Raw genomic sequence first — 27,749 nt, 5'->3', positions numbered from 1 at the left:
GCACATGTTAGACCAATTGCACCTCTCCACCCGCCACCGACACTGTAAACAAAATTTAAAATTTTTATTGGCTAATGGTTTGTCAGGTCTAATAGGTGTCCAGTTTAAGATAAGCATGCATCATTATATCAATATGTATCAGGTATATAAATATGTTGTACAGCTGAGTAAAGACTGTTAAAAATCAATATCTGTAATATTCAGTCTTGTATCACATTTATTCAATATTTCTATGTTGATAGGCTTGTTTATTCTATGACTTATAGTTATGGTAGTGTTGACATATTTACTACAAGTACAAAAACCAGAGCTGTGATCACGTACAAGAACGAGCTGTGATCAAGTACATTAACCAGAGCTGTCTATGATCAAGTACACTAACCAGAGCTATCTATGATCAAGAACCAGAACCAGAACTGTTAATCAAGTACAAGAACCAGAGCTGTGATCAAGTACACGAACCAGAGCTGTGATCAAGTACACGAACCAGAGCAGTGATCAAGTGATAATTGTGAACCGTGATAGCAAAATGAGTCGGAAGTCACAGGTCACAATTAGAAATACCCAATATTTTGTGATTAGAAGAGAAATTTCTAATTAACAAAAGGCATAATACTGATATTTTGGTGTGTGTACAAAGTTTCAAAAAGATATCCTGATTTAAACTCCGGAAAAAAAAATTCAACAGAACAATGAACAGACAGACTTAGACCTCTTCAATATACCTCCCTGAACTCTTTTGGCAGGGGATAATAAAAATGAGAAAAGGGTCACTGTAAATTTGAGATGTGTTTTCAGATTTGAGAAAATTTTATCCTAACTATCTCCCACATGACCGTAACCAACGACTCGAGTTGCTAGACTACCAACTCTCATATCGCTGACAAGTTTACAAAACTTTTATACTAACCATCGCCTACATGACCATAACCAACGACTCTAATTGCTAGATCACCAACACGAACTGTCATATCGTCTACAAGTTGATAAAACTTTTATACTAACCATCGCCTACATGACCGTAACCAACGACTCTAGTTGCTAGATCACCAACACGAACTCTCATATCGTCTACAAGTTGATAAAACTTTTATACTAACCATCGCCTACATGACCGTAACCAACGACTCTAGTTGCTAGATCACCAACACGAACTCTCATATCGTCGACAAGTTGATAAAACTTTTATACTAACCATCGCCTACATGACCGTAACCAACGACTCTAGTTGCTAGATCACCAACACGAACTCTCATATCGTCTACAAGTTGATAAAACTTAGATAAAGGTAATGATACATCATACTTGTAATTATATCCATCCACCATTAATCCTTCCGCCATTCTTTCTCTTAATCCCCAAATATTCTGAAATAAAATATATTAAACATACATTATACAAGAGCTAAATCTGCCTATTGCAGGTCTTTCTTTAGGCCTGAAATGTTATCTAAATTATTAATTAGACATTAATTCACTTATCCAGACCATAATCAACTCTCGGCGTCATCACTAGCCTGTGATATTTACTTGACTTGAATCCGATCGGTTGCTTAACGATCATTGATGATCAAATCCAAAAATGGATAATCAAGACTATGTTTTTTTATCCTATTGACTTTAGTAATGATGATCGAGGCTAGGCCTAAAATTCAAAAGCTAATATCTCGGTTCAGAGTGGATCAATTTGACTGAACATTTCAGCAAAGTCCCTTAACATTATCTTGTTTTTAACTATTATAGTGAGAACTGCCAGCTCTGTATCTAATCTTGTATATTTAACAATCAACAAAATATCATTTCAGCCTAACACAAGGCTGAATTTATTATTACTGCACAATGTTTCGACGAGGATAATCTTTTCTTTATCAAGCAAATGAGTGAAGTCCATATCCCTACAGGCCGGGACTGAAGAGTAAAGTGGACGCTTACATCTAGTCCCCTGATTCTATTTATTTGATTAGATATATACTTTTGTTGTTTATTGCATGGAATGTCCTTGTTTTGTTTGTCTTGTCTGCAGGTTGTCTTGTTGGAGAGAGAGAAATGGGGTTTAACTCCACTCGACACAAACTAGGTCATTTCGGGACTAACACATGGTTTAATTTTATTTCAATAATTTGCTTGCGTGTAGGGGTCTTTAGCAGTGGGAGGAAACCGGAGGACCCGGGGAGGACCCGGAGAAAACCCACGAGGTTGGACAGGCGACCCTACTCCTTGTCACGTACAACCAGGGATTCGAAACCACGCCAGTTGACTCAATGACAGGCCGTATGATACAGCTTGTCTTGCTGGCTTCTTTTTGTTTCTAAACAAAATGAAATGAAATGAAATGAGGGTCTAACATCTTATTTTTCTGCACCGACTGGGAAAATGAAGACGGGCGTACGCCATACAGTGTGCTATGAGGGAGAGAGAAATTTTGCCCAGACAGTGGTGCTATGGGGTACTCTTATATCGCATTCCAACTGTCAAGAGTTCTTTTATGTGCACGGTACTTGGTTTTTCGTTCCATCTGAAATACTAGGAAAATGTCAATGTCAGGCCTTCCGTCCTGCACCAAGGTTAAACCACCTGAGGAACTTTCCCAGCCAAAACCGGGAGTGAACCAGAGACCTCCAGACTAGCGAGCCAGCGCCTTACTCACTGAGCCGTCGGGTGTTCGATCCTTGCATTGGCCGAGAAAGTTCATCCAGATTTTCCGGCGTGTTTCCCCCTTGTCAGTGATGCAGGACGGAGGGCCTGATAAGGACAGCTGTCTAGTCATTCGGATGAGACGAAAAAGCGAGGTCCCGTGTACACATTGGCGTGCACGTAAAAGATCCCTTGACAGTTGGAATTCAATATAAGAGTAGGCCGTAGTGCCGCTGTCCGGGCAAAATTTCCATCATAGCACACTGTATGGCGTATGCCCGTCTTCATTAGCCCAGTTTGGAGCAAAACAGTAGGACGTTAAACCCCATTTCATTTCATTTACTCCCAATTATAGACTTGTATCTGACTTTAATTTTAGCGTCTTGTCTCGTTACAACATTCACCCATATCTTATATACTTACTGCTATTTTAGTTGATTCTGTTGCCACGGTTCCATCTGCTATCAGACCAGATGACATTTGATTTTCTAGAAATGCTGTTAATTTTTCTTCATCATGTTTGCCGTCCGACCCTCCAGTTTCAATCAACACGTAAAAGGGGAACTCACTAACAGGACTAGTTAAATTTAAATTGTCTCTCACTGTATCCATTGACGCCGAATCCATAAACTCAAACGCTAGCAGAATTTCACCAAGACTATGTTTGGCTTCTTTAAAAAGCGACAAAACAATTTCAAATGTTTCACACCCTGAAAAAACCCCCAAAATCTGTAATTTACCAAGTGAATATTTTTGACCAACATATAGCAATATCACCATCATTTTGAGAGAGAGAGAGAGAGAGCACTTAACTCCATTCGACAATGTCTAGGTGATTTCAGGACTAACATAAGGTTCAATTCTTATTTCAATAACTCGCTTACGCGTAAGGGACTTTAGCAGTGGGAGGAAACTGGAGGACCCGGAGAAAACCCACGAGGGTGGACAGGTGACCCTACTCCTTGTCACATACAAGCGGGGGAATTGAAACCACACCATTTGACTCATCTACAGACCTTATATTATAACGTGCGTGCATGAACCCATTCGGCCAACCAACCCCGTCTGAGAGAAAGGGGGGTGGGGGGTGGATGGCTGAATGGTTAGCGTGTGCGCGCTGTATCATAAAGTCTGTCATTGAGTCAACTGGCGTGGTTTCGATTCACCGCTTGTACGTGACAAGGAGTAGGGTCACCTGTCCAACCTCGTTGGTTTTCTCCAGGTCCTCCGGTTTCCTCCCACTACTGAAGACCATTGTGCGCAAGTGAATTATTGAAATAAAATTAAACCATATGTTAGTCCCGAAATGACCTAGTTTGCGTCGAGTGGACGTTAAACCCCATTTCTCGCTCTCTCCGTCTGAGAGAATATTGAGTAACACAATAGAACTGTCGCGATCATTTTGAGACTAACACATATGTTTTGTGTTTGTGGTCATGTATGCAATGTTAGCGAGTGGATTTTGACTGGACAGCAGCATTTCTGCCAAATTTTCACCAAATTTCAACTACCAATTAAGGGTTTTATTAACAGTGTCTACTTGGGGGTTTTGTCCAATACGAACGATTTGACAAAACTGTCCATATGTCACTCCCCTGCAGGCAATTTCCACTTTCTAAACAAAATGGGATCAGAGTTTTGACCAGAATCCCATAAAACTTACAATCTGATTCAAATACAAACTATATTTCGTTTCGTTTTTTTATACTTTCGATGGCCTACACTACATGATCTGATCGGTTGTAGAGATAGGTCACGTCAGAGGTCATACAAGTGGCTTTGACCCTATAACGTCAGACATTTGATTAACCAATCAGCATTGATGTTATTAGTGAAAAAGCTCGTCGTAACAGACCATTTCATTGGTTAATACCTCACACCATTCAGAACACGTCAATGATAAGAACTCTTCCAGATCCTAGTGTAGTAAAGACAAGTAATAGAAATTTTAAACCATAAAAAACGAAACAAAATGGGATCTATGTTTTAACCAGATTGATAAAACTTACCTAAAAAAGCCACACTAACAGATTTGGGTTTCTGTGGACACAGAATAGAGACGGCAGTTATTATACCCAGAGTTCCCTCGGAACCTATAAATAGTTGTTTAAGGTCGTAACCTGTATTATCCTTCCGTAACGTTGATTTACAATCTACTATCTCCCCACTGGCTAAAACCTACAATACAATATCTACAATACAATATCTACATCTATAATCTCATCATTGAATAAAACCTACAATACAATATTTAACATCCACTCAACATAAACCAGATCATTTTGGGACTAACATATGGTACAATCGTATTTTAATATATATAGGTAATTTCGGGACCAACTCACGGTCCAATTTTATTTCAATATCTTGCTTTGCGTGTAGGAGTCTATCGCACTGGGAGAGATGGTGTTTTACTGCCATTTAACAGTATTTTCTGTATTTGTAGCATTCAAGCTTTGGACCGAACCCATGACATGCACAGATAACAGGCAATAAGATCTACTGCCTTCATTAAACCTTTCAGACTTTTTTTATTGACTAGCATATATAGTGTAAATAAAGGATAGTAACTAAATCAACAAGAGCATTGCTAACGCTGCAATATACGTCCACATTCCAGCTTTGATTGATATGGTACTTTTTAAAATGAAGAGAATGAAAATGAAATGGCTGTAATATGATCAGAGGCAAAGAAGGCTAGGCGTCGGGTTTGTTTTGCCAAATTTACAGACAAAATACTAACAATAAAGTGGGTGTGACACTGCCCCAAGAGGTCGGGGCAAGTATCAAAATAAATTGTTGCTGTCTTTATGGTATAAGGAATAAATATGCAAAGTTCCAAGATGATCCATTCAGAATTGCAGTCTGTAGACGATAAATACAAAAACTGGGCGTGGCTCTGCCCATGGGGGTTGGATATGGAAACAATATAAACAGGTACCATTCTGTTATTGAAATGGCAACATCAATAGTTGCCGTCCTTAGGGTATAAGGAATAAGTACACCAAGTTCCAAAATAATCCTTTCAGAATTGTGGCCTTTGGGCGTTAAAGGCAAAAATTGGGCGTTGCTCTGCCCCTGGACGTTGCTCTGCCCCTGGGCGTTGGGGCATTCACCAAAATCAATAGTTGATGCCCTTAGGCTATAAGGAATACATATGCCAAATACCAAGTTGATCCATCCAGAATTCGGGCCTGTAAACGATAAACATAAAAATTGGGCGTGACTCTGCCCCTGGGGGTGTGACATGCAGTTGTCGTCCTTAGGCTATAAGGAAAACATATCCCAAGTTCAAAGACAATCCATTAGGAATCGTGGCCTGTATGCAACTCACAGAGACACAAAGAAAAAAATGGGTGTGGCTCTGCCCCTGGGGGTTGGGCAATCACCAAAAAAATAGAGGTCAGCCTTGGGGTATAACGTATAAGTATAAAAAAGTTTTCAAGATGATCGATTAAGCATTGCAGGCTGTAAGTGACATACAGACACACAAAAAGAAAATGGGTGTGGCTCTGTCCCTGGGGGCTGGGCATTCACCACAAACAATAGGGATGTTCCTTAGGATAGAAGGAGTAAGCATGCAAAGTTTCAAGGTGATACGTTACGAAATGCGGTCTGTAGATAACAAACAATGAATACAAGAAATGGGCGTGGCTCTGCCACTGGGGGTCGGGCATGCACCAAGAACAATAGGGATCATCCTTAGGGTATAAGGAATTCATATGAAATTTTTTCAAGACGATCGATTAAGAATTGTGGCCTGTAGGCGACACACAGACACACAGAGAGAAAATGGGCGTGGCTCTGGCCCTGGGGGTTCGGCATGCGCCCCAAACGATAGGGGTGTTCCTTAGGGTATAAAGAAAAAGTATGCAAAGTTTCAATATGATGCGTTAAGAAATGCGGCCTGTAGACGACAAACAAACAAATACAAGAAATGGGCGTGGCTCTGCCCCTGGGGATCGGGAATGCACAAAAAACAATAGGGATCATCCTTAGGGTATAAGGAACAAGTATGTAAAGATTCAAGGTGATGACTTAAGAATTGTGGCCTGTAGGCGACACACAGCCACACAAAAAGAAAACGGGCGTGGCTCTGTCCCTGGGGGTTGGGCATGCACCCCAAACGATAGGGATGTTCCTTAGGGTACAAAGAATAAGTATGCAAAGTTTCAATATGATACGTTAAGAAATGGGGCCTGTAGACGACAAACAAACAAATACTAGAAATGGGCGTGGCTCTGCCCCTGGGGGTCGGGCATGCACCAAAAACAATAGGGATCTTCCTTGGGGTATAAGGAATAAGTATACCAAGTTTGAAGAAAATCCAGTAAGAATTGCGCCCTGTAGGCGACACAAAGACACACGAAAAGAAAATGGGAAATGGGCGTGGCTCTGCCCCTGGGGGTTGGGCATGTACCCCAAACGATAGGGATGTTCCTTAGGGTACAAAGAATGTGTATGCAAGATTATAAGTTAAGAAATGTGGCCTGTAGACGACAAACAAACAAATACTAGAAATGGGCGTGGCTCTGCCCCTGGGGGTCGGGCATGCACCAAAAACAATAGGGATCTTCCTTGGGGTATAAGGAATAAGTATACCAAGTTTGAAGAAAATCCAGTAAGAATTGCGCCCTGTAGGCGACACAAAGACACACGAAAAGAAAATGGGCGTGGCTCTGCCCCTGGGGGTTGGGCATGCACCCCAAACGATAGGGATGTTCCTTAGGGTACAAAGAATGTGTATGCAAAGTTTCAAGATTATTAGTTAAGAAATGTGGCCTGTAGACGACAAACAAACAAATACTAGAAATGGGCGTGGCTCTGCCCCGGGGGGTCGGGCATGCACCAAAAACAATAGGGATCTTCCTTGGGGTATAAGGAATAAGTATACCAAGTTTGAAGAAAATCCATGAAGAATTGCGCCCTGTAGGCGAACCACAGACACACACACACACACACACACACACACACACATACATACATACACACACACACACACACAGACAGGGGCGACGGCATAATACGTTCACATTATGAATGTGGACGTATAAAAAGTCATTTTTTTTTTTCTTTAAAATCAAAAAGAGAGAGTGAAATGGGATTTATGAGAGAGAGAAGTAGAGAGAGATTTTGGGGGGATTAACATACAGTACAATTTTATTTCAATAATTCACTTGCGCGTAGGGGTCTTTAGCAGTGGGAGGAAATCGTAGGACCCAGAGAAAACCCACAAGGTTGGACAGGCAAAAACATGAACAGAGTATAACTGAAGTACTTACTGCTTCTAAACCTAGAACCGACCCATGTAGTGAACCATATCTTAATAAACGTACACCTCCGGCATTGGTTGATAGATTACCACCAATATGACAACTACCTTTAGCTCCAAGATCTAACGGCATCGTCAGGTTAGAATCACTCACATACGAGTCTAATGCTGCTAAAACACAGCCTGCTTGACATTCCAGTGTTCCTGATAAAATTCATAAATTTCATAATGTGAATTTTAAATTATAGAAATCCCTTGTAAACTACAATATTATAAAAGTTAAATCTCTAATGGGAATATCAATCCAAAAATGATTCAATTTCGTTTACAAAGACAAGTGGATTTGAAATTTCATTGATCTATGTTGATCGATCATAACAAGATGCTTCAATCTTTTATCAGTATCGGAGAATAATGATGTGCCTAGTTTAAAGTATGGTCTGAGAAAGCTGGAGACTAATGATCGTAAGACATCTGTACTGGGATCTCAGCGATACATGACGGGGGTTCATATAGAAGACAATGTCAGATGAGACACAATCCCTGTAACCAATATAAGTTACTGAAGAAGGACTCCTCTTGTCCGAAACCTCTTGATTACACCTAGGGACTAACATAAAATTCTATTTTATTTTTATGTTCTGCGTGTGTGTAGGGTTCTTAGCAGTGGGAGAAAACCTGTGATATTGGACAAGCGAACCTACAAGCTGGGAATTGGAAACATGTCACAAAAGCGGTGGACATATTATCCGAATCATTCGACGAATCAACTGGTGCCAAAGTATATTCGGTTGAATGGGTGCACACACTAGGCGAATCCTTTGCTTGATTCAAATTCGACCAAAAATATCGAGCATGTTTGATTCGGGCGAATCATTCAGCTGAATCACAGTGGACACACTAGGCAAATTTCGACGCTGATTGATTCGATCGAACGATTCGCCGAATCGTTCAGCTAGTGTGTCCACTGCCTTTAACTCAATGACAGTCCTTTATGACCTAAAGTGTACACACCTGAAATATCATCTAAGCTGATTATTTGGTTCATTAACTGTGTAGATATAATGATCTCATCAAATACTGGTACACTTCCTCCGACCAGTCCCGTATTTCCACCTTGTGGCACCACTGCAAGTTTTCGTCCATTACAATATTCTAATATTTTACTTACTTCATCTGTTGTCTTCGGACGTAGCAATAGTTGACTACTACCTGATAAAAATAAAACAAAATCAAATAGAATAAAAACAACATTATATGTAAACTCAATAGAACAATAACTAGACATTGTTCCTCGCTGGGGGTTGAATGACCGAATGGTTGGCATGTGCGCGCTGTATCATAAGGTCTGTCATTGAGTCAACTGACATGGTTTTGATTCCCCGATTGTACATGACAAGGAGTAAAGTTGCCTGTCCAAACTCGTGGGTTGTCTCCAGGTCCTCCGATTTCCTCTCACTCCTAAAGACCCCTACACGTAAGCGAAATACTGAAATAAAATTGAACCATGTGTTAGTCCCAAAATAACCTAGTTTGTGTCGAGTGGACATTATAACCCATCTCTCTCACTCTCTCTTGTTCCTAGCCAGGTTGTCTCTCCTGAACTATCTAAAGCACGATCTCAAACCCAAATTTAATGGACCCGGGTTTAACGTCCAACTGTTCTGCTCCAACTGGGCTAAGGTCCAACTGCCGACTGGGCTAATGAAGATGGGCATACACCATACAGTGTGCTATGCTGGAAATTTTGCTCGGACAGCGGTGCTATGGCTTACTCTTATATCGAATTCAAACTGTCAAGTTTTCTTTTATGTGCACGCAACTATACGTTGTCCCTTGCCAGGCCCTTTGCTCTGCATCACTGTCAAGGGGAACCACACCAGAAAACCCTGATGAATTGTCTTGGCCAACGGAGGGATCGAACATGGAACCTACAGGTTAGCAAGCCAGCATCTTAGTCACTTGGTGAACCTAAACCTTACTCACTGAGCCTATGGTTTCTGTAGATTTAGACTCTGAAGAGGCACTGGCTCTTTGCTTGTCTTTGTCTTCTTGTTAAAAATAATAAAATGAAATGGGGTTTAACGCCCTACTGTTCTGCTCCAATTTGACTAATGAAGAAAATTTTTGCCCAGGCAGCAGCATACTCTTATTTTGAATTCCAACTTTCAAGGATTCTTTTACATGCACACCAATGTGTACACGGGACTTCAGTTTTTCATACCATCCGATCGACTGTTGTCCCTTGCCAGGCCCTCCTACTCTCCGCACCACTGTCTATGGTGATTTTTCAAAATTTCCAGCCCTAAACAACCTCAGTATGTTGACCCAGCGATCCACTTATTTTGATCAATTTCAATGAAATTGATCTTCAATTATTTTTATCAATTTTTTATTTATAAAAATCAAGCTGAAGCTATTAACCTCTACAAGTTCCCAGCCAGTCTGTATTTGAACCCTCTAAATCACTGGCATCTGTTATTACTCGTCCTTGTAGAAGTTTACTGAAGTAGTCCACATCTTGTCCGGTCAGGTCAGAATAGGGACCCTTCTTCAAACCAGGGTATCTGTTCCTTGTCAATTCTATTTGTTTGGTTTTATTAGCAAAAACCGACACCGACGTGCAGACGCTTCTGTTATGGTTGATAAATCGAGTGGCACTTCCAACGCTCCACCGTTCCAAATGCCGACACAGTTGTGTTGTAAACATCTTTGATACAGTCAATTAATGCAAAAATATTGAACATAACCGGTACATTTGTCCTACATTATATCGAAGGGTAACACGAGAGCATGTTGACATAGATCCCTCATATCGGACAAGTTGCATTAGTTTTCAAGGTTTAGCAGTGTAAGGGAGACAACTCTCTTTAACGCGGTTTAATTGGAGTACTCTCCCCTTGATTGTAAATCGTGACTTTCAGAACCTTATTACCCTACAGTACTGACATGCCGTTCATACAATTTCAATGCCCCGTGCTACGACAAAGGCGTATTCCATGTCCTAAAATAACGTGCCTTAGAACGTGCTTCGAAATGAAAAATCCGTGCTTCAAAAATAAGAAAACCGTGCTCTGCAAAAAATGGTGTAGTGCTCTGAAAAATTGTAAGGTAGCGATGACTCTTACTGACGCCTATTGGATTCACTCGCTAAAGAGACTTTAAAAGATAATAATCAGATTTTTTATTTTATTTTGTACCCTTGTTTGAGTTTTGATGTTGATGTAATGAAAGAATTTGAATTACAATCCAAATAGTATTGTAACAAAAGGGGTGTGTTATTTTCCTAGTGCTGAGTTGTCATGCGAAAAAAAGCTGTAGGCCTAAACTGCACCAGAATAGTCCACAAATGGCGTTTTCAGCTCTGAATTTTCAAAACTATCTTTTGCGGGGCAGAACCGCCGGCGCTCGCAGGCGGTCTGACACAGGATCCGTGCTACGAGAATTTAACCTTATTTTAGGCCCTGGCGTATTGGCCTAATTTTCAGCGAATCCCACCCGTCAAACGCCAACGAGCACCTCCCACCCCAACTTACTGGCTCAAGGGTTCGATTTACCCCCTTTTTTATTGTATATTGAAGATTGGGTTATTGAGTTGTCACAATACAACAACTCAATTAAAACTCCAGACTGTATTGACCGATAAGATTTTATTTTATTATAAATAAACTGTGGTGCCATAGACAGGTAAAGTAGAGGAGGGTGGTGTCGGGGGCAAAGATGTCAATAGAATATTGGCCGGGTAACTAGTGGCAAACGGTATTTGCTCCGCTAAGCAGACGTTTCATCAATAAATTCCATACGGAATTTTTTAAAAACCAGGGCCCTGTTTCTCGAAATCTTAACTAAAGATAAAATCCAAATTTTAGTATATACTTCAATTTTGATTGGCTAATCACTAAAATGAATCTAATATTATCCAATCAAATTACTAAAATTTTGTGAAACAGATCTCAGTATTAGAAAAAGTTAAATCCTACCCCAAAAAAGAAAAACAGACCCACACAAATAGTGGATTCGGTACCTCGAAACAAAAATTATTCTGACGTTTCTCGTCTAACTTTGTTCTCAATATCAAAGGTTTTTTTTCCTGTTCACAAATCTGGAACCCATCCGCTGTAAATGATAGTGTTTAATTAACACTCCTCTGGAAATTACCATAAATTTGCTCGACGATTATTTTACTTCAAACATACATTATGCAAGAGCTAAATCTGCCTACCGCAGGTCTTTCTTTAGGGCTGAAATGTCATCTAAATTATTAACTATACATAAATTAACTTATACAGACCATATTCCATGTTCGATGTCATCGCTAGTCTGCGATATTTACTGGACTTGAAACCGGTCTGCTGCTCAGCCATCATTGATGATTAAATCCAAAAGTGTATAATCGAGACTATATTTTTATCGTATCGACTTAATTAATGATGGCTAGGCCTAAAATTCAAAAGTTAATATCTCGGTTCAGAGTGGATCAATTTGACTGAAATCTTCATCAAATTCCCTTTACATTATCTAGTTTTTAACTATTATAGTCAGAACTGTCAGCCCTTTAACTAATCTCCAATAATGCCCCTTTAGTACAGTGGGTTATCATATAAAAATGAAATGAAATGGGGTTTGCCATCCTACTGTTTTGCAACGACTCGACTAATGAAGACGGGCATACGCCATACAGTTTGCTATGAGCGAAATTTGGCCCGGATAGAGGCACTACGACCTACTCTTATTTTGAAAGACTATACGACCTAGGCTACTTTTATTTCAAATGCCAACTGTCAATGGATCTTTTACGTACATGCCAATGTGTACAAGGAATTTCGTCCCATCCCAACGACTAGACACTGTCCTTGTCAAACCATCCGTTCTGCACCACTGACAAGAATCCCCTGGTTACCGAGCCAGGGTTCGCCCTTCCCACGTTATCATATAAAATAAAGGTACTTATGTTGTGTAACAAACGCGGTAACATTATCATCTATAAACTATTAAAACTGTAAGTAAATCTAGAGATGACAATCCCGTGTGACGAACAGGTCTCACGATTTGATATTAAACCGTTTGTATCGATATACCAGCAATGTTTGTCAACACTTTTATATAAAAGTAGCAAATTAATGTCAGCAGTCGGTAGTGTTTAGTTAATCTGTAAAGGTGTAGAGGTCGCTGTATCTTGGCTTCTCATTTTTCCCAGCCGACATGTTACATCTGCGCTTTCTCCCCGCAATTCAATAGTCGAGAAGATAAATATTGGTTTAATTTGAAACTTTGTTTCGCAACACCAGCAGCGTTGCCACAAAAACAACTTACCGAAAGAGTTAAGACGTTTAGTTGGTTTGGAAACACGTTAGCTCGCCATCTTACTAAATTAACCCGTGAGCGGATACAAGGGGTATTTTGGGACCCCACGGCCATATCCTTAATATTTGTAGGGATTTGGATCATTGTCTACCGAGATTTTTTTATATTGTCAGCTACTTAACGTTGGGTATAACGCTGCAAATAGAACGGAAGCGAGAGAGTGGCAGCATTCACCATTTGACAAGAAACTAAAAGTATTACATTATCGGAAACAAGGGGTTTTGTGCCCCCCCCCTCCTCCTTTAAACATTTTGCTGGTTACAAGTGCCTAATCTGTTCTGCGCTTGGTGCAAGCTTTGTATTTAGAATCTTTCTTACTGATGATATTGTGTTGATCATTCTAGTAATCTAGATGTGAAAATAAATCTAGGTACTCTACCAACTCTGTCAAAAGACGATTTTAACGTCCACTCGACACAAAATAGGCCATTTCGGGACTAACATAGGGTTCAGTATTATTTCAACAATTCGCTTGCGCGTAGGGGTCTTTAGTAGTGGGAGGAAACAGGAGGACCCGGAGAAAACCTACGAGGTTGGACAGGCGATCCTACTCCTTGTCACATACAACCGGGGAATCAAAACTCGGCTAGTTGCCTTATTGTGTTTTTTTTCATACTAAATTTACGCACTACCGCTTGAGAATTATGGAAGGATAACGTTGCCAATATTATTTCAATGTTCACGGTACAAACTGCATATGTCAGTAGTTCAATTTTAGTTTTACAATTTGCCATTTCCATTGCTCCACAATACCAACGTCACGGTGTTAAAATACATGTAGAATACACTTTTCAATAATACTAAATACAGTATAATAATTATTATTTTGCACATTACACATCTCCATGCTGCGTTTTGCACAATAGACAAACTTGGCATATTAGAACATATACCTTATATGGGATTTACGACGAAGTTATTTTTAGTCTTTTGCATGTAGGGAGATGCCCGATGCCAACTCTTTGATGACCCCCCCCCCCCACACACACACATATATACCCACCCAAGATTCAAGTATAGGGCATATTCTTTGAATGTCATTTAGTAATTGAAACATAATCAAATAAAACGCTTTTATGGAATAACAATTTGTGTATATGCTTGATGACGACTTGTGAAATCTTGTTGAAACGTCGCAGTGAAATAAACCATAGTAATTGTTATTCCATAAAAGTGTGTTCTCCATTCTGCATTTTGCATTATAGACAAATGCATTATAGAACTTAGCCTATTAGAACATATACCTTATATGGGATTTACTACGAAGCTCATTTGCATGAAGGGCGAAAGTTATTTTTAGTCTTTTGCATGGCGATTTTTGTTGAAATCGAAGAAAAGGGTTTGAAAATATATTTTTGTGCCAGGTTTTGGTGAATATTCATGATTTTGAGGGGGAAGGATACAAGAGTTGAGAGGTAGGTCAGGTTGAAATGTGGGGCGGAAAGTTGCATGTTTAATGATCTTTACTTCCAGTTTGTGTATCTCAAGTTTTCCATGTGAACCTCATACGCGTGTAGTAGGATGTTATATTCTCTTTAAATATTTTAGCCAGTTTCCATTGTCCTGGGGGATAACGTGGCTAAGTGGGTAAGACGCTGGCTCGCTAGCTTGGAGGTCGGGTGTTCTATCCCTGCATTGGCCGAAAAGGTTCATTCAGATTTTCCGGCGTGGTTTCCCCTTGTCAGTGATGCAGGATGGAGGACCTGACAAGGACAGCTGTCTAGTCGTTCGGATGGGACGAAAAACCGAGGTCCCTTGTACACATTGGCGTGCACGTAAAAGATCCCCTGGCAGTTGGAATTCGATATACGAGTAGGCGATAGTGCCGCTGCCTGGGCAAAATTTCCCTCATAGCACACTGTATGGCGTATGCCCGTCTTCATTAGCCCAGGTTAGGAGCAGAACAGTAGGACGTTAAACCCCATTTCATTTCATTTCATTTCCATTGTCCTATATATCCAGCTAGTCTTTTATTTCCAGTGCTTATAATTACTTTAGTTTATAGTTTAAAGATGATATTTTAAGATAGTGAGTAGATTTCAGTATCTCGGAAATCCGCTTTGTTGACCCTGGTTACTAACTTCACTCATACTCAGTTACAGCACAATTAATCATTTATTTCAAGGTAGGTTTAATATTTGTTCGACTGGACTAGACATTTAAACTATATAAATAATTCTAAACTAGTAAATTAATTATTAGCAAGTTAATATATATAGAAACTAGACAACTTTATATTACATAATTAAATAATGATTAAATATAGTATCCAGTGTGTAATGTTTTGTTAATTGTGATGTCTCATTGTTTTAAAGTGTTCCTAATTGTGTTGTCCACAAAGTTTATACATCTATGGTCGTATTTATTTACCTGGAAAGCACCTGTCTTAAGGTATGTTTGATTGTATTTATATCTTTGTGTTATAACTGATAAAATGTAAATAGATAATCTTTATTTTAATATATAATATAGTAATTATATTATAACTTGATTTTTGATCTATTAGTGATTAGTAGAATATATTCATATTTTAATAATTTTATATGATATGTTCTTTTCACTTATTGCAAATAATCGTTTTGTATCTTTTCATTGGTTTTTTTTTCTGTATTGAGTATATATTTTGTCCTGAAATAAACTCGTGTTGTCAATTCGCCTAAACTGTTTCTGTGCAACCCCGGCCTGGGGTAGACCATGTGCCCCACCTGCTACACGTGCTTAGAGCAAGGGGTTGTCACATGTTGCTCCATCTGTGGTAAACGTTCTACCTAACGAAAATTTGGGAAAAGTTAGAGCCGAGAAATCATTGGTGGTCTGTAGCCACCTACGTTTTCCACACGTTTCAAGGGAGATAACTACTGATTTCTGGAATAGTCCAGCTTTCTATTGTATGTGAAACGTTGTACAGTAAACTACTTACCTTGTATATACGTTTTCAAGGGGAGGTAACTATTGCCAAAGGACAACAAGATAACAAAAGAATGAAAATTCATTTAATTAGATATTCACTTTCTTAGATAATTTAAAAAAAAATATATATTTTTAACATTTCATAATTTGAAATTAATATCTTTGTTCACGGCGTCGTTTGAAGTGGAATATTACATTATAAAATAAAATTGATTTGATGTAAATATTCCTGTATAAATTATTTACTTCAATCATATATAAAACTTAACTTTTTTCAAATGTATCAGGTTGTGATTATGTTTCGTTAGCTTTGCGCAGTGGCGGTACCATAGCCAATGAGGAATTTCCGAGGCGTGGTTATTGCTAGTTGAAAACTATACCCAATACCCCGCGCTGACGACCTACGGGATCTGTCAAGCGCAATTTTTGCCGGCTTCTACGGGAGCTAATTAAAGAATTCAAAAGAGAATATTATCCTGTATACTGGAAATGAGCTCGGGGGGGCCCAATCACTGTTTAAGAGAAATATCTTTCATTCAGAAACACAAAACTTTGCACATAGGTTTCTTATTGATGTATTTGGAACATTAAAACAACAAAAGTTTTATAAAGGGCTATATTTTAGTTCAAATAAGGCTAATAATTTTGAGTAAATTCTTAAGTCTGAGAATGCTTTGTGAGCTCGGACCCTGATAGATTTTCTTTGGATTATATTTAATTCAAAGCTTCAGTAAAATTCATGAAAGCGCGCATTTTAAAAATTGAAACTGGGCAATCTAGCCTTACGTTTTCAAACGAAATAATATTTCGTCGAATCCAGTGACGTTCAGAGAGGTAGGGAGATGCCCGATGCCAACTCTTTGATGCCCCCCCCCCCCCACTAAACACAAACACACGCATCCCCACCCAAGATTCAAGTATAGGGCATATTCTTTGAATGTCATTTAGTAATTTAAACATAATCAAATAAAACGCTTTTATGGAATAACAATTTGTGCATATGCTTGATGACGACTTGTGAAATCTTGTTGAAATGTCGCAGTGAAATAAACCATAGTAATTGTTATTCCATAAAAATGTGTTCGCCATTCTGCATTTTGCATTATAGACAAATGCATTATAGAACTTAGCATATTTGAACATATACCTTAATGGGATTTACTACGAAGTTATTTTTAGTCTTTTGCATTTTGGTGTGGAATCGAAGAAAAGGGTTTGAAAATATATTTTTTGACAGGTTTTGGTGAATATTCATGATTTTGAGGCGGAAGGATACAAGAGTTGAGAGGTAGGTCAGGTCGAAATGTGGGGTGGAAAATTGCATGTTTAATGATCTTTACTTCCAGTTTGTGTATCTCAAGTTTTCCATTTGAACCTCATACGCGTGTAGTAGGATGTTATATTCTCTTTAAATATTTTGACCAGTTTCATTGTCCTGTGTATCCAGTTAGTCTTTTATTTCCAGTGCTTATAATTACTTTAGTTTATAGTTTAAAGATGCTATTTTAGCATAGTGAGTAGATTTCAGTATCTCGGAAATCCACTTTGTTGACCCTGGTTACTAACTTAACCCATACCCAGTTACAGCACAATTAATAATTTATTTCAAGGTAGGTTTAATATTTGTTTGACTGGACTAGACATTTAAACTATATAAATAATTCTAAACTAGTAAATTAATTATTAGCAAGTTAATATATATAGAAACTAGACAACTTTATATTACATAATTAAATAATGTTTAAATATAGTATCCAGTGTGTAAGTTCTTGTTAATTTTGATGTCTAATTGTTTTATAGTGTTCCTAATTGTGTTGTCCATAAAGTTCATCACTCTATGGTCGTATTTATTTACCTGGAAAGCACCTGTCTTAAGGTATGTTTGATTGTTTTTATATCTTTGTGTTATAACTGATAAAATGTAAATAGATAATCTTTATTTTAATATATAATATAGTACTTATATTATAACTTGATTTTTAAACTATTAGTGACTAGCAGAATATATCCATCATTTAATATATAATATAGTACTTATATTATAACTTGATTTCTGATCTATTAGTGAATAGTAGAATATATCCATCATTTAATGATTTAGTATGACATGTTCTGTTCACTTATTGAAAATAATCGTGTTGTATCTTTTCAGTGTTTTTTTTTCTGTATTGGGTATATATTTTGTCCTGAAATAAACTGTTGTGTTGCCAATTTCTGTGCAACCCGGGCCTGGGGTAGATCATGCGCCCCACCTGCTACACGTGCTTTAGAGCAAGGGGTTGCCACATGTTGTTCCATCTGTGGTAAACGTTCTACCTAACGAAAATTTGGGAAAAAGTTAGAGCCGGTGAAATCATTAGTGGTCTGTAGCCATCTACGTTTTTCATGCGTTTCAAGGGAGATAACTACTGATTTCTCGAACAGCCCAGCGTTGCGTTCTATTGTATGTGAAACGTCGTACAGTAATCTACTTACCTTTTACATACGTTTTCAAGGGGAGGTAACTATTGCCAAAGGACAACAAGAACACAAAAGAAAGACGATTCAGTTAATTAAATGTTCACTTTCTTAGATAATGTAAAATAATATTTTTATTATTAACATTTCATAATTTGAAAATAATATCTTTGTTCACGACATCGTTTGATGTTGAATATTAAAATATAAAATAAAATTGATTTGATGTAAATATTTCCTGTATAAATTGTTAACTTGAATCATATTTATAAGTAAACTTGTTTCAAGTGAGTCCGATTTCTTTCCAATCTCGTTAGCTTTGCGCAGTGGCGGTACCATAGCCAATGAGGAATTTCCGAGGCGTGGTTATTGCTAGTTGAAAACTATACCCAATACCCCGCGCTGACGACCTACGGGATCTGTCAAGCGCAATTTTTGCCGGCTTCTACGGGAGCTAATTACAAAATTTTGAAAGAGAGAAAATTACCTTGTTTTCCAGATTTCCCTTGGATTATGTTTAATTCGACCCTTCATTAAAACTCGTCTTTTTAAGCTTATTATAATATTTCGTCGAATCCAGTGACGTCAGAGTGGTTCGGTGATGTCTGATGCCAATTCTTTGATGCTCCACCCCAAAGATTCAAGTATTGGCCATATTACTAAGAAATGAAATGAAATGAAATGGAGATTAACGTTCTACTGTTCTGCTCCTAACCTGGGCTAATGAAGACGGGCATACGCCATACAGTGTGCTATGAGGGAATTTTTGCCCGGGCAGCGGCACTACATATTACTAAGAAATAAGAACGTGAGACATTTTAAACCAGATGACATAAATTTTAAATTCAAATTGAGTAGGTCAGTTTGTACAACGATTTTAACAGGGATAATTTCACATTTAAAAAAACTTAAGTTTAATTTCAAACTATCAGTCTTTGTTTAAATGCTCTCCTGAAAAGATTGCATCGGCCATCGCACACCCTATGTATCCTACTGGTCAAATGAAAAGTCGTTCGATTCACACCGAATTTCACATGATTAACCCCGTCTTTATTAGCCCAGTCTTCGATCCCTGCATTGGCCGAGAAAGTTCATCGTGATTTTCCGACGTGGTTTCCCCTTGTCAGTGGTGCAGAACGGAGGGCCTGACAAGGACAGCTATCTAGTCCTTCGGATGAGACGTAAAACCGAGGTCCCGTGTATACATTGGAATGCACGTAAAAGATCCCTTGGCAGTTGGAATTCGATATTAGAGTAGGCGATAGTGCCGCTGCCCGGGCAAAATTTCCAACATATTATAGCAGACTGTATGGCGCATGCCCGTCTTCATTAGCCCAGTATAGGAGCAGAACAGTAGGACGTTAAACCCCATTTCATTTCATTTCATTAGCCCAGTCGGAGCAGAAAAACAGGACGTTAAACCCCATTTTATTTCATGTCATACGATTAGTGTCACTTGTTATTTAGAACAATGTCGAGCGCTTTACTTCTTCTTCACATAACGTTTTACGTCCGCTTGCACCTATGATGATATCGCGAGCACTCAAGCGTTCTATTAGATATCTACTTACGTTTTACATACGTTATCAGGGGGAGATAACTACTACTAAAATCAAAAGAAAAAAAGGAGAATCAGTCAATGACAAAATTCATAAAAAATAATTCATAATTATATACATCATAATTTGAAAAATAACATCTTTATTCTATGTTGAATATTAGATTTTAAAATAAATTTGATTTGATGTAAATATGCTTGTATAAATTATTAACTTCAATCATATTTATAAAAAGACTTGTTTTAAATGTATTCAATTTCTGACACACCTCTTTAGCTTTGCGCAGTGGCGGTACCATAGCCAATGAGGAATTTCCGAGGCGTGGTTATTGCTAGTTGAAAACTATACCCAATACCCCGCGCTGACGACCTATTGGTCGGCATGCGCAATTTTTGCCGGCTTCTACGGGAGCTAATTAAATAAATGAAAAGAGTAACAATATTTCATCTAATTACCCTGTTTGTATTCTCCTTTTTTCAATCTTTGATGAAACTCGACATATGGGAGAATACCTAAAATCATTGGCGTACCGAGAGGTTTGGTGTGATGTCTGATGCCAACTCCTTGATGGGCTGTCATCAGGATTCAAGTTTTAGGAATATTATTGAGAAAGGGGAGTCATTTTAAAACATTTCAACACCCTTTGCTTAGATGCCCGTTCTAAACCCTACTAATCGTGTGAACTACCGTTCGATTCACTATGAATTTCATACGGTTGGTGTCTATTGCGTTCTACTTCTTCTTGTGGGGTTTTACGGTCGTTTCCATTTAGAATGCGACAAGGGACAACGTAAACGATCCCTTGGCAGTTGGAATTCGATATAAAAGTAGGCCGTAGTGGAGCTGACCGGGTAAAATTTCCCTCATAGCACACTATGACATACGCCCATCTTCATTAGCCCAGCCAGAGCAGAACAGTAGGACGTTAAACCCCAACCCCATTTCCTTTCATTTCATTTCTATAGTATGTAAGTGTTTTTTTTTTTTTTTAACATACACAGATATCTACCTACTTTTTACATATGTTCAGAGGGAGGGTGTGTGTGTGTGTGGGGGGGGGGGTAGCGCATGTGCGTTAGATCACGATGTCTGACATTGAGTCGCGTGACATGGTTTCGATTCCGCGGTTAGGAGAGGAGGGTCGCGTGTCCAACCCTCGTGGGTTTTCTCCGGGTCCAACCACTGCCAAAGATCCTTACACGCAAGCGATTTAGTGAAATACAATTGAGCCTTATGTAATTATATATGTTAGTCCCGGAATGGCTTAGTTTTGTCGAGTGGACGTTAAACCCCATTTCTCTCTCTCCCTCTCTCTCTCTCTCTCTCTCTCTCCATATACAATAATTTAAAATTTCGCTACAATCCCTATGATTTCGAATTGTTCAGCAGCATATCGACTTTGATCTCCACTTGCGGCAGTCTATTAAAATACATATAGATTATGATCTTGCGAATCAACTGTCACATCAAGCATAGTCTCGAACAATCGGACTATATATACTATACCATCAGCTCAGGGGGTGTATGCCAATGACATTATTGATGGTTAGGTCTATTTGATAAGGCTAACTTCAAGTTTGGTCACAGGTCACGTGATGTAAACAGGGCTAGCGCGTATCTAAACCCTAACCCTAGACCTAGTTCTAAAGCTTACCCTAACCCTAACCTACAATCTCGCCAACAATCACGTGCCCTAACCTTATTTAGATCTCGGCGAGCTTGACGAAAATTGAGTTGGCCTTAACAAATAGATCTAGCCCATTATTGAGTGTTCAACTGTTTGCGATTGTCATGTACTAATATCTACGTTTTACATACGTTTTCAAGGGAAGTAACCACTGCAAATAAATAAAAAAGCCCGAATACTCACTTTATTAAATTTTACACTTTCAAATGAAAAATCTAATAGAGATAATATTTGTTTCATTTCATAATTTGAAAATAATATCGTTGTTCACGAGGTCGTTTGATGTGGAATATTACATTATAAAATAAAATTGATTTGATGTAAATATTCCTGTATAAATTATTAACTTGAATCATATTTATAAGTAAACTTGTTTCAAATGTATCAGGTTGTGATCATGTCTCGTTAGCTTTGCGCAGTGGCGGTACCATAGCCAATGAGGAATTTCCGAGGCGTGGTTATTGCTAGTTGAAAACTATACCCAATACCCCGCGCTGACGACCTACGGGACCCGTCAAGCGCAATTTTTGCCGGCTTCTACGGGAGCTAATTAAAGAATTGAAAATAGTAAATTATCCTAAAAGTGTTCATTCACTCCGGGGTTTGATACTTGTTCACAAGAATATAAATTCTGGGATAACCTACAAGAATATCCAGTTCAGTAGTGGAATTAACGCAATTGCACGTGTGAAGAGATCTCCGGCAAACCTTTATGCATTTATTCTTTTTTTGAATGAGTCATCGTAGATAGAAATGGATAGAAACCACTTTCCAGATTGTTATTGGGAGTGGGGGCGGGTGGATGGCCGAATGGTTAGGGTGTGTGCGTTGTATCATACGGTCTGTCATTGAGTCAACTGGCGTGGTTTCGATTCAACGGTTGTACATGACAAGAAGTAGGGTTGCCTGTCCAACCTACTGGGATTTCTCCGTGTCCTCCGCCCCCCCCCATCCACTGCTATATAAAGACTTCTACGAGTAAGGGAATTATTGAAATAAAATTAAACCATATGTTAGTCCCAAAATTACCTAGTTTGTGTCGAGTGGACTTTAATCCCTATCTTTCTCTCACACATACATAGACTAAATAAACTTTTTCAATTTTATTGAATGGAAGCAGAATACATTGTGAACAAATTAATGCTTGAAGTATGCTTAGTGTTTTCGACTAAAATCGTCGATTTAAGACTTAAAATGTCGGTCAACTAGCTTAGTGTCTGTTCACAAGCAGAGCTAACTGTAGACAGACAGCCTAAGTTTAGTATGCAACAATTGGGCTTAATAAAGAGGGGTATACGTCATACAGTGTACCACGTAGAAAATTTTGCCCGGGCAGCGGCACTATGGCCTACTCTTATATCAAATTCCGACTGCCAAGGGGTCTTTTACTTGCACACCAATGTGTCAACACGACCCCGGTTATTCGTCCAATCGGAACGATTAGACACTGACCCTGTCTGAACCTCTGTCCTGCAACACTGACAAGGGGAAACGCACAGGAAAATCCCGAAGAACTTTCTCGGTCAACACAAGGAGCGAACCTAAGAAATCCCGTTTAACGAGCCAGCGTCCTACTCACTTAGCCACCACGAATAACGATTATTGTTATAATACCCCCCCCCCCCCATAAATGAAATGAAATGGGGTTTAACATCCTACTGTTCTGCTCGAACTGGTCTAATGAAGACGACGGGGCCATACATTGTGCTATGAGGGACATTTTGCCAGGGAGCGAACCTAAGAAAACCCGTTTAGCGAGCCAGCGCCCTACTCACTTAGCCACAGCGACTAACGGTTATTGTTACACTAAAAGTCCTCCATCATAAGTACATAGTAATTCATGTCGACACTCTACAATATATAATTATAGACCTACATCACAAGTTAGACGTCAAGTTTCTTAAACTTTATCAAAACAAAGATTTATAAAACTAATTGTATATCTTTAAAGAACGAACATATAGTTAATATTCACAGCGGGATTCGAACTCACTCTTGACTAAACTCTAAATCTGTGACTAAAACCTCTTTGTTCAGGAGATTTTTACATGTGGTGTTTTAGACAAACTAGTAATTAGTCATTCACTCTTTATAACACTTATCTTGTTAGAAAAGATACATCACCATGGTGAGGACAACGGTCCTCGAGGTATTTAGAACCAGAACCGCCCATCTTTTATTATGGTATGAACCCTGGTTTGTGAGGTACGTAACGGGTCGTGGGTAACAGCTGGGATGCGAGGACCCGAAGTGTTCTGCTCACAGCGGTTTGCTAATATTGTTCACACTCGTAGATAATTATCGTGAATTTTATTTTCTGTGTTTAATCACCTTGACAGGGCCGTTGTTCGTCGGAAATCAACGTTTGGTCAGTTCCATCATTGTTCAGATTATCTCTCGAGGCGTTCTCTTGAAATAAAATCTGAATCAAAGCCTACATGTAGCGATGGGAAATGAAATGAAATGGGGTTTAACGTCCTACTGTTTTGCACCGAACTGGGTTAATGAAGACGGGCATACGCCATACAGTGTGAAATGAGGGAAATCTTGCCCGGACAGCGGCACTACGGCCTACTCTAAGTTATATCGAATTCCAACTGTCAAGGGATCTTTAACGTGCATGCCAATGTGTACACGGGACCTCGGTTTTTCGTCCCATCCGAACAACTAGACAGCTGCACTTGCCAATCCCTCCGCCCTGTATCACTGACTAGGGGGAAATCACGCCGGAAAATCTGGATGATCTTTCTCGGGCAATGCAGGGATCGAACACCCGACCTTCAGGCTAGTGAGCCAGCGTCTTACCCGCTTAGCCACTATGATCCCCATGTGTTGATGTTATATATAATGAAATATATAGTGTTTAACGTCCTATCCGTCTGCATCAACCGGGTGAATAAAGAAATGCTTACACCAGGCACGGTTTCAGAATTACTAAAGATTTAAATTGATTAGATTTTCGATTTTCTAATTAGGCCAATTCCCTGTCTGAAATATCACTCTAGTTCTTCGGATGTAACGAAAAATCGAGGTGTTTGCATGCACGTAAAAGAACCCCTGGTACATATCGTATGAGCGTGGTTCTCCCCCTTGGTGTCAGTGGTATAGGACGGGGGGGGGGGGGCTGGAGCCGGGAAGGGCCAACGTATAGTCGTTCGGATGGAACGAAAAACCGACGTCTCGTGCTTACACGTTAAAGATCCCTTGGCAGTTGGAATTCAGTATAAGAGTAGGCCGTAGCGCCGCTGTCCGGGCAAAATTTCCCTCATAGCACACTGAATGGCGTATGCCCGTCTTCATTAGCCCAGTCGGTGCAGAAAAGTAGGACTTTAAACCACACTTCATTTTCATCTTGCAGGATATATGAAGATGGATTCTGGCGATGTATAACAACACTTCAAGCCGCCAGCTCTTAGTATGGATAAAAACAACGTTTTACAAAGTAAGGCCTATTTCCAAGAGGGAAATGGAAAGTAAACACATTAAGTACGAACAGTGGAACATTTCAAAAAGACTCTCTTTGACTGGAAGCGATTGAAATGCGAGCTGCCTTATTTACTAACTGAAAAAGGAGATTTAATGTCGCTATATTTACACACGAACCCAACATCAAAGAAAACGAAAGGAAAAAAAACATGAAAGAGAACTAACAATGGGCCATTTTAAGCCACTGACCACAATTTCAAGATTTTCTTTCATTTATATTTTCTGTGTAAATATAACATGGTTTGTACCTTAAAACGTATGTCCAGTTGTTTGTTGTTGAGTGTGACCGGCATGGCGACACGTTAAGGTGGTCTTGTAATACCAATATTAGGTTTCAATCCCCGCTATGCAATAAGTAACTCTATATGAACCTTTTATACAAAGGAATCCACGAAGAACTAAAATAAAACCCCACAAGATTTGTTTACGATGACTCCAATTTTTTTTATAATTAAATACCTTCAAGGTTAAATAAAATTACATGAATTGAAAATGCGTTCAAAAGACTCAAATTATCAATGGTATCAATGGTCAAAAAACTCAAATTATCAATGGTCAAAAAACTCAAATTATCAATGGTCAAAAAACTCAAATTATCAATGGGTATATCGACGGACTTGTTTTCTTATCTTCCTCCAAAAATGAGAGAGAGAGAGAGAGAGAGAGAGAGAGAGAGAAATGGGGTTTAACGTCCACTCGACACAAACTAGGTCATTTCGGGACTAACATATGGTTTTATTCTATTTCAATAATTCGCTTGCGCGTAGGGGTCTTTAGCAGTGGGAGGAAACCGGAGGACCCGGAGAAAACCCTCAAGGTTGGACAGGCGACCCTACTCCTTGTCACGTACAACCGGGGATTCGAAACCACGCCAGTTGACTCAATGACAGGCCGTATGATACAGCACGCACGTGCTAACCTTTCGGCCATCCAACCCCCATAAATCTATAAAGGACTTTATGTTGAATTGAACATCATTATTTTATGAATATTTCATTTTCGTTTTAATTGGTTTGACAATCATAACTGCTAAATATAAAAAAAACTAAATGAAAAACTACCAGGAAATGTAAGACCACGAGCCCCAAAACGTTAAATTGAAGACTTCTTACATCCATACTTCGCGTCTTTTCATTTTGTCTAAAAATTTAGGTGTAGAGGTTGAACACAAATACGAGAAATGGGGTTTAACGTCCTACTTTCCTACACCAACAGAGCTAATGTAGATGGTCATACACGCCATGCAATGTGTTATGAAGGAAAGTTTACCTGTCCAGCGGTGCTACAGTCTACTCTTATTTCGAACACAAGCTGCCAGGAGTTCTTTTCCGTGCACATCAATGTGTACACGGACCTCGGTCATTAGTTTAATATTTGATCCACTTCTAATTGGTTTGTTACCCTAACAAAAATGATTATTTTTTCCTCCAGATGGAAACGAATGACTCTTTATAAAATTTTAAAGCCAAAAGTGTCGATGTTTTAAACGGACTTGTAACCTGACCAAATAAAAATAACGCCAAGGTTTTGGACAAAACTTATTCTTTTCGTGCCAGCGTTCGCGTGGCTACAGCTCTAAAGAAAAGTGGTTATAATTTTGACATTTCATTCATAGCGGCGACCCTTGAGTACAAGTCGTACACGTGTTGAAGCGTGTAAGATTTTCTACTTATATATATAAAAGATTTGCCACGTAAGGAATAGGTGTTCGGCTTGTCAATGGACACAAGACTAAAAACCGCTTTCTCTGTGATTTCAAATATGATGATAGTTGATTTTTAAATACCATTTTTGTTAGATATCCAACTTATTTAACATCTTATAAAATATAGTCTTGCTCAGCTTTATTGTTAAACATGTATATGTCATTTGAGGTTAAAGAACTGTACCTAGACCTGTATCCAGTACCATAGTAGTACCTTATCCAGTACCGTACCCAGAGCTATACCCAGAACCATACCCAGGTATCCAATACCGTATCCTGAGCTGTGCCCAGAACCATACCCAGGTATACAATACCGTACCCTGAGCTGTGCCCAGAATCATACCCAGATATATAGTACCGTACCCAGAACCGTACCCAGTACCATAACCAGTACTTACGCAGTACTGTACCAAGAGCTGTATCCATTACCTTACCCAAAGCTGTATCCAGAGCTGTAGCCAGAGCTGTACCCAATACCATACTCAGTACCTTATATTACCCAGTACCATACCAAGAACTGTACCCAGTACCGTACCCAGAGCTGCACCCAATACCGTACCCAGTACAATACCCAGTACCTTACCCAGTAGGTAGGGCATTGCCACTGTGTCCTAGTACCGTATCCAGCACAATAGCCAGAACCGGATCCAGTACCGGAGAACATGTTAATGGTAAA

The 27,749-nt window shown here is 39.1% G+C and overlaps 1 protein-coding gene, 1 long non-coding RNA gene and 4 other non-coding genes across 6 annotated transcripts; 5 read left to right on the top strand and 1 right to left on the bottom strand.

Moving 5' to 3' along the window:
• Positions 1–1,117: 1,117 nt before the first annotated feature.
• On the bottom strand, positions 1,118–10,727 carry LOC126827404 (D-2-hydroxyglutarate dehydrogenase, mitochondrial). The gene is made up of 6 exons (XM_050556708.2): positions 10,330–10,727; positions 8,920–9,117; positions 7,916–8,109; positions 4,643–4,811; positions 3,057–3,343; positions 1,118–1,367 (listed from the first exon to the last, which is right to left on the bottom strand). Exons 1-6 carry the CDS (start codon positions 10,613–10,615, stop codon positions 1,191–1,193), a joined length of 1,311 nt encoding a protein of 436 aa, XP_050412665.2. The 5' UTR covers positions 10,616–10,727; the 3' UTR covers positions 1,118–1,190.
• A 4,579-nt stretch (positions 10,728–15,306) lies between these two features.
• On the top strand, positions 15,307–25,329 carry LOC126827424 (uncharacterized). Its single transcript, XR_007682694.2, has 3 exons — positions 15,307–15,394; positions 15,585–15,660; positions 25,241–25,329. It is a non-coding gene; the product is annotated as an uncharacterized LOC126827424 (long non-coding RNA).
• LOC126828924 (U4 spliceosomal RNA) lies at positions 16,486–16,624 on the top strand. Its single transcript, XR_007683307.1, has one exon. It is a non-coding gene; the product is annotated as a U4 spliceosomal RNA (small nuclear RNA).
• Positions 18,952–19,090, top strand: LOC126828925 (U4 spliceosomal RNA). Its single transcript, XR_007683308.1, has one exon. It is a non-coding gene; the product is annotated as a U4 spliceosomal RNA (small nuclear RNA).
• LOC126828917 (U4 spliceosomal RNA) lies at positions 20,470–20,606 on the top strand. Its single transcript, XR_007683300.1, has one exon. It is a non-coding gene; the product is annotated as a U4 spliceosomal RNA (small nuclear RNA).
• LOC126828926 (U4 spliceosomal RNA) lies at positions 22,290–22,428 on the top strand. Its single transcript, XR_007683309.1, has one exon. It is a non-coding gene; the product is annotated as a U4 spliceosomal RNA (small nuclear RNA).
• Positions 25,330–27,749: the final 2,420 nt, after the last annotated feature.

This window comes from Patella vulgata, chromosome 7 (genome assembly GCF_932274485.2).
Source record: "Patella vulgata chromosome 7, xgPatVulg1.2, whole genome shotgun sequence".
In the NCBI taxonomy this organism is placed as follows: Eukaryota; Metazoa; Mollusca; class Gastropoda; family Patellidae; genus Patella; species Patella vulgata.
The sequence above is the reverse complement of the archived record's forward strand: the minus strand, read 5'-3'. Positions and strand labels throughout refer to the sequence as shown.

Coding starts and splice junctions, on each gene's coding strand:
- LOC126827404 (XM_050556708.2), bottom strand. CDS start 10,615: ATGTTTACAACACAACTGTGTCGGCATTTGGAACGGTGGAGCGTTGGA. Junction 4,812..7,915: donor CGGTTCTAGGTTTAGAAGCA/GTAAGTACTTCA, acceptor ATTGTATTGTAG/GTTTTAGCCAGTGGGGAGAT. Junction 1,368..3,056: donor CAGAATCAACTAAAATAGCA/GTAAGTATATAA, acceptor ATTTTATTTCAG/AATATTTGGGGATTAAGAGA.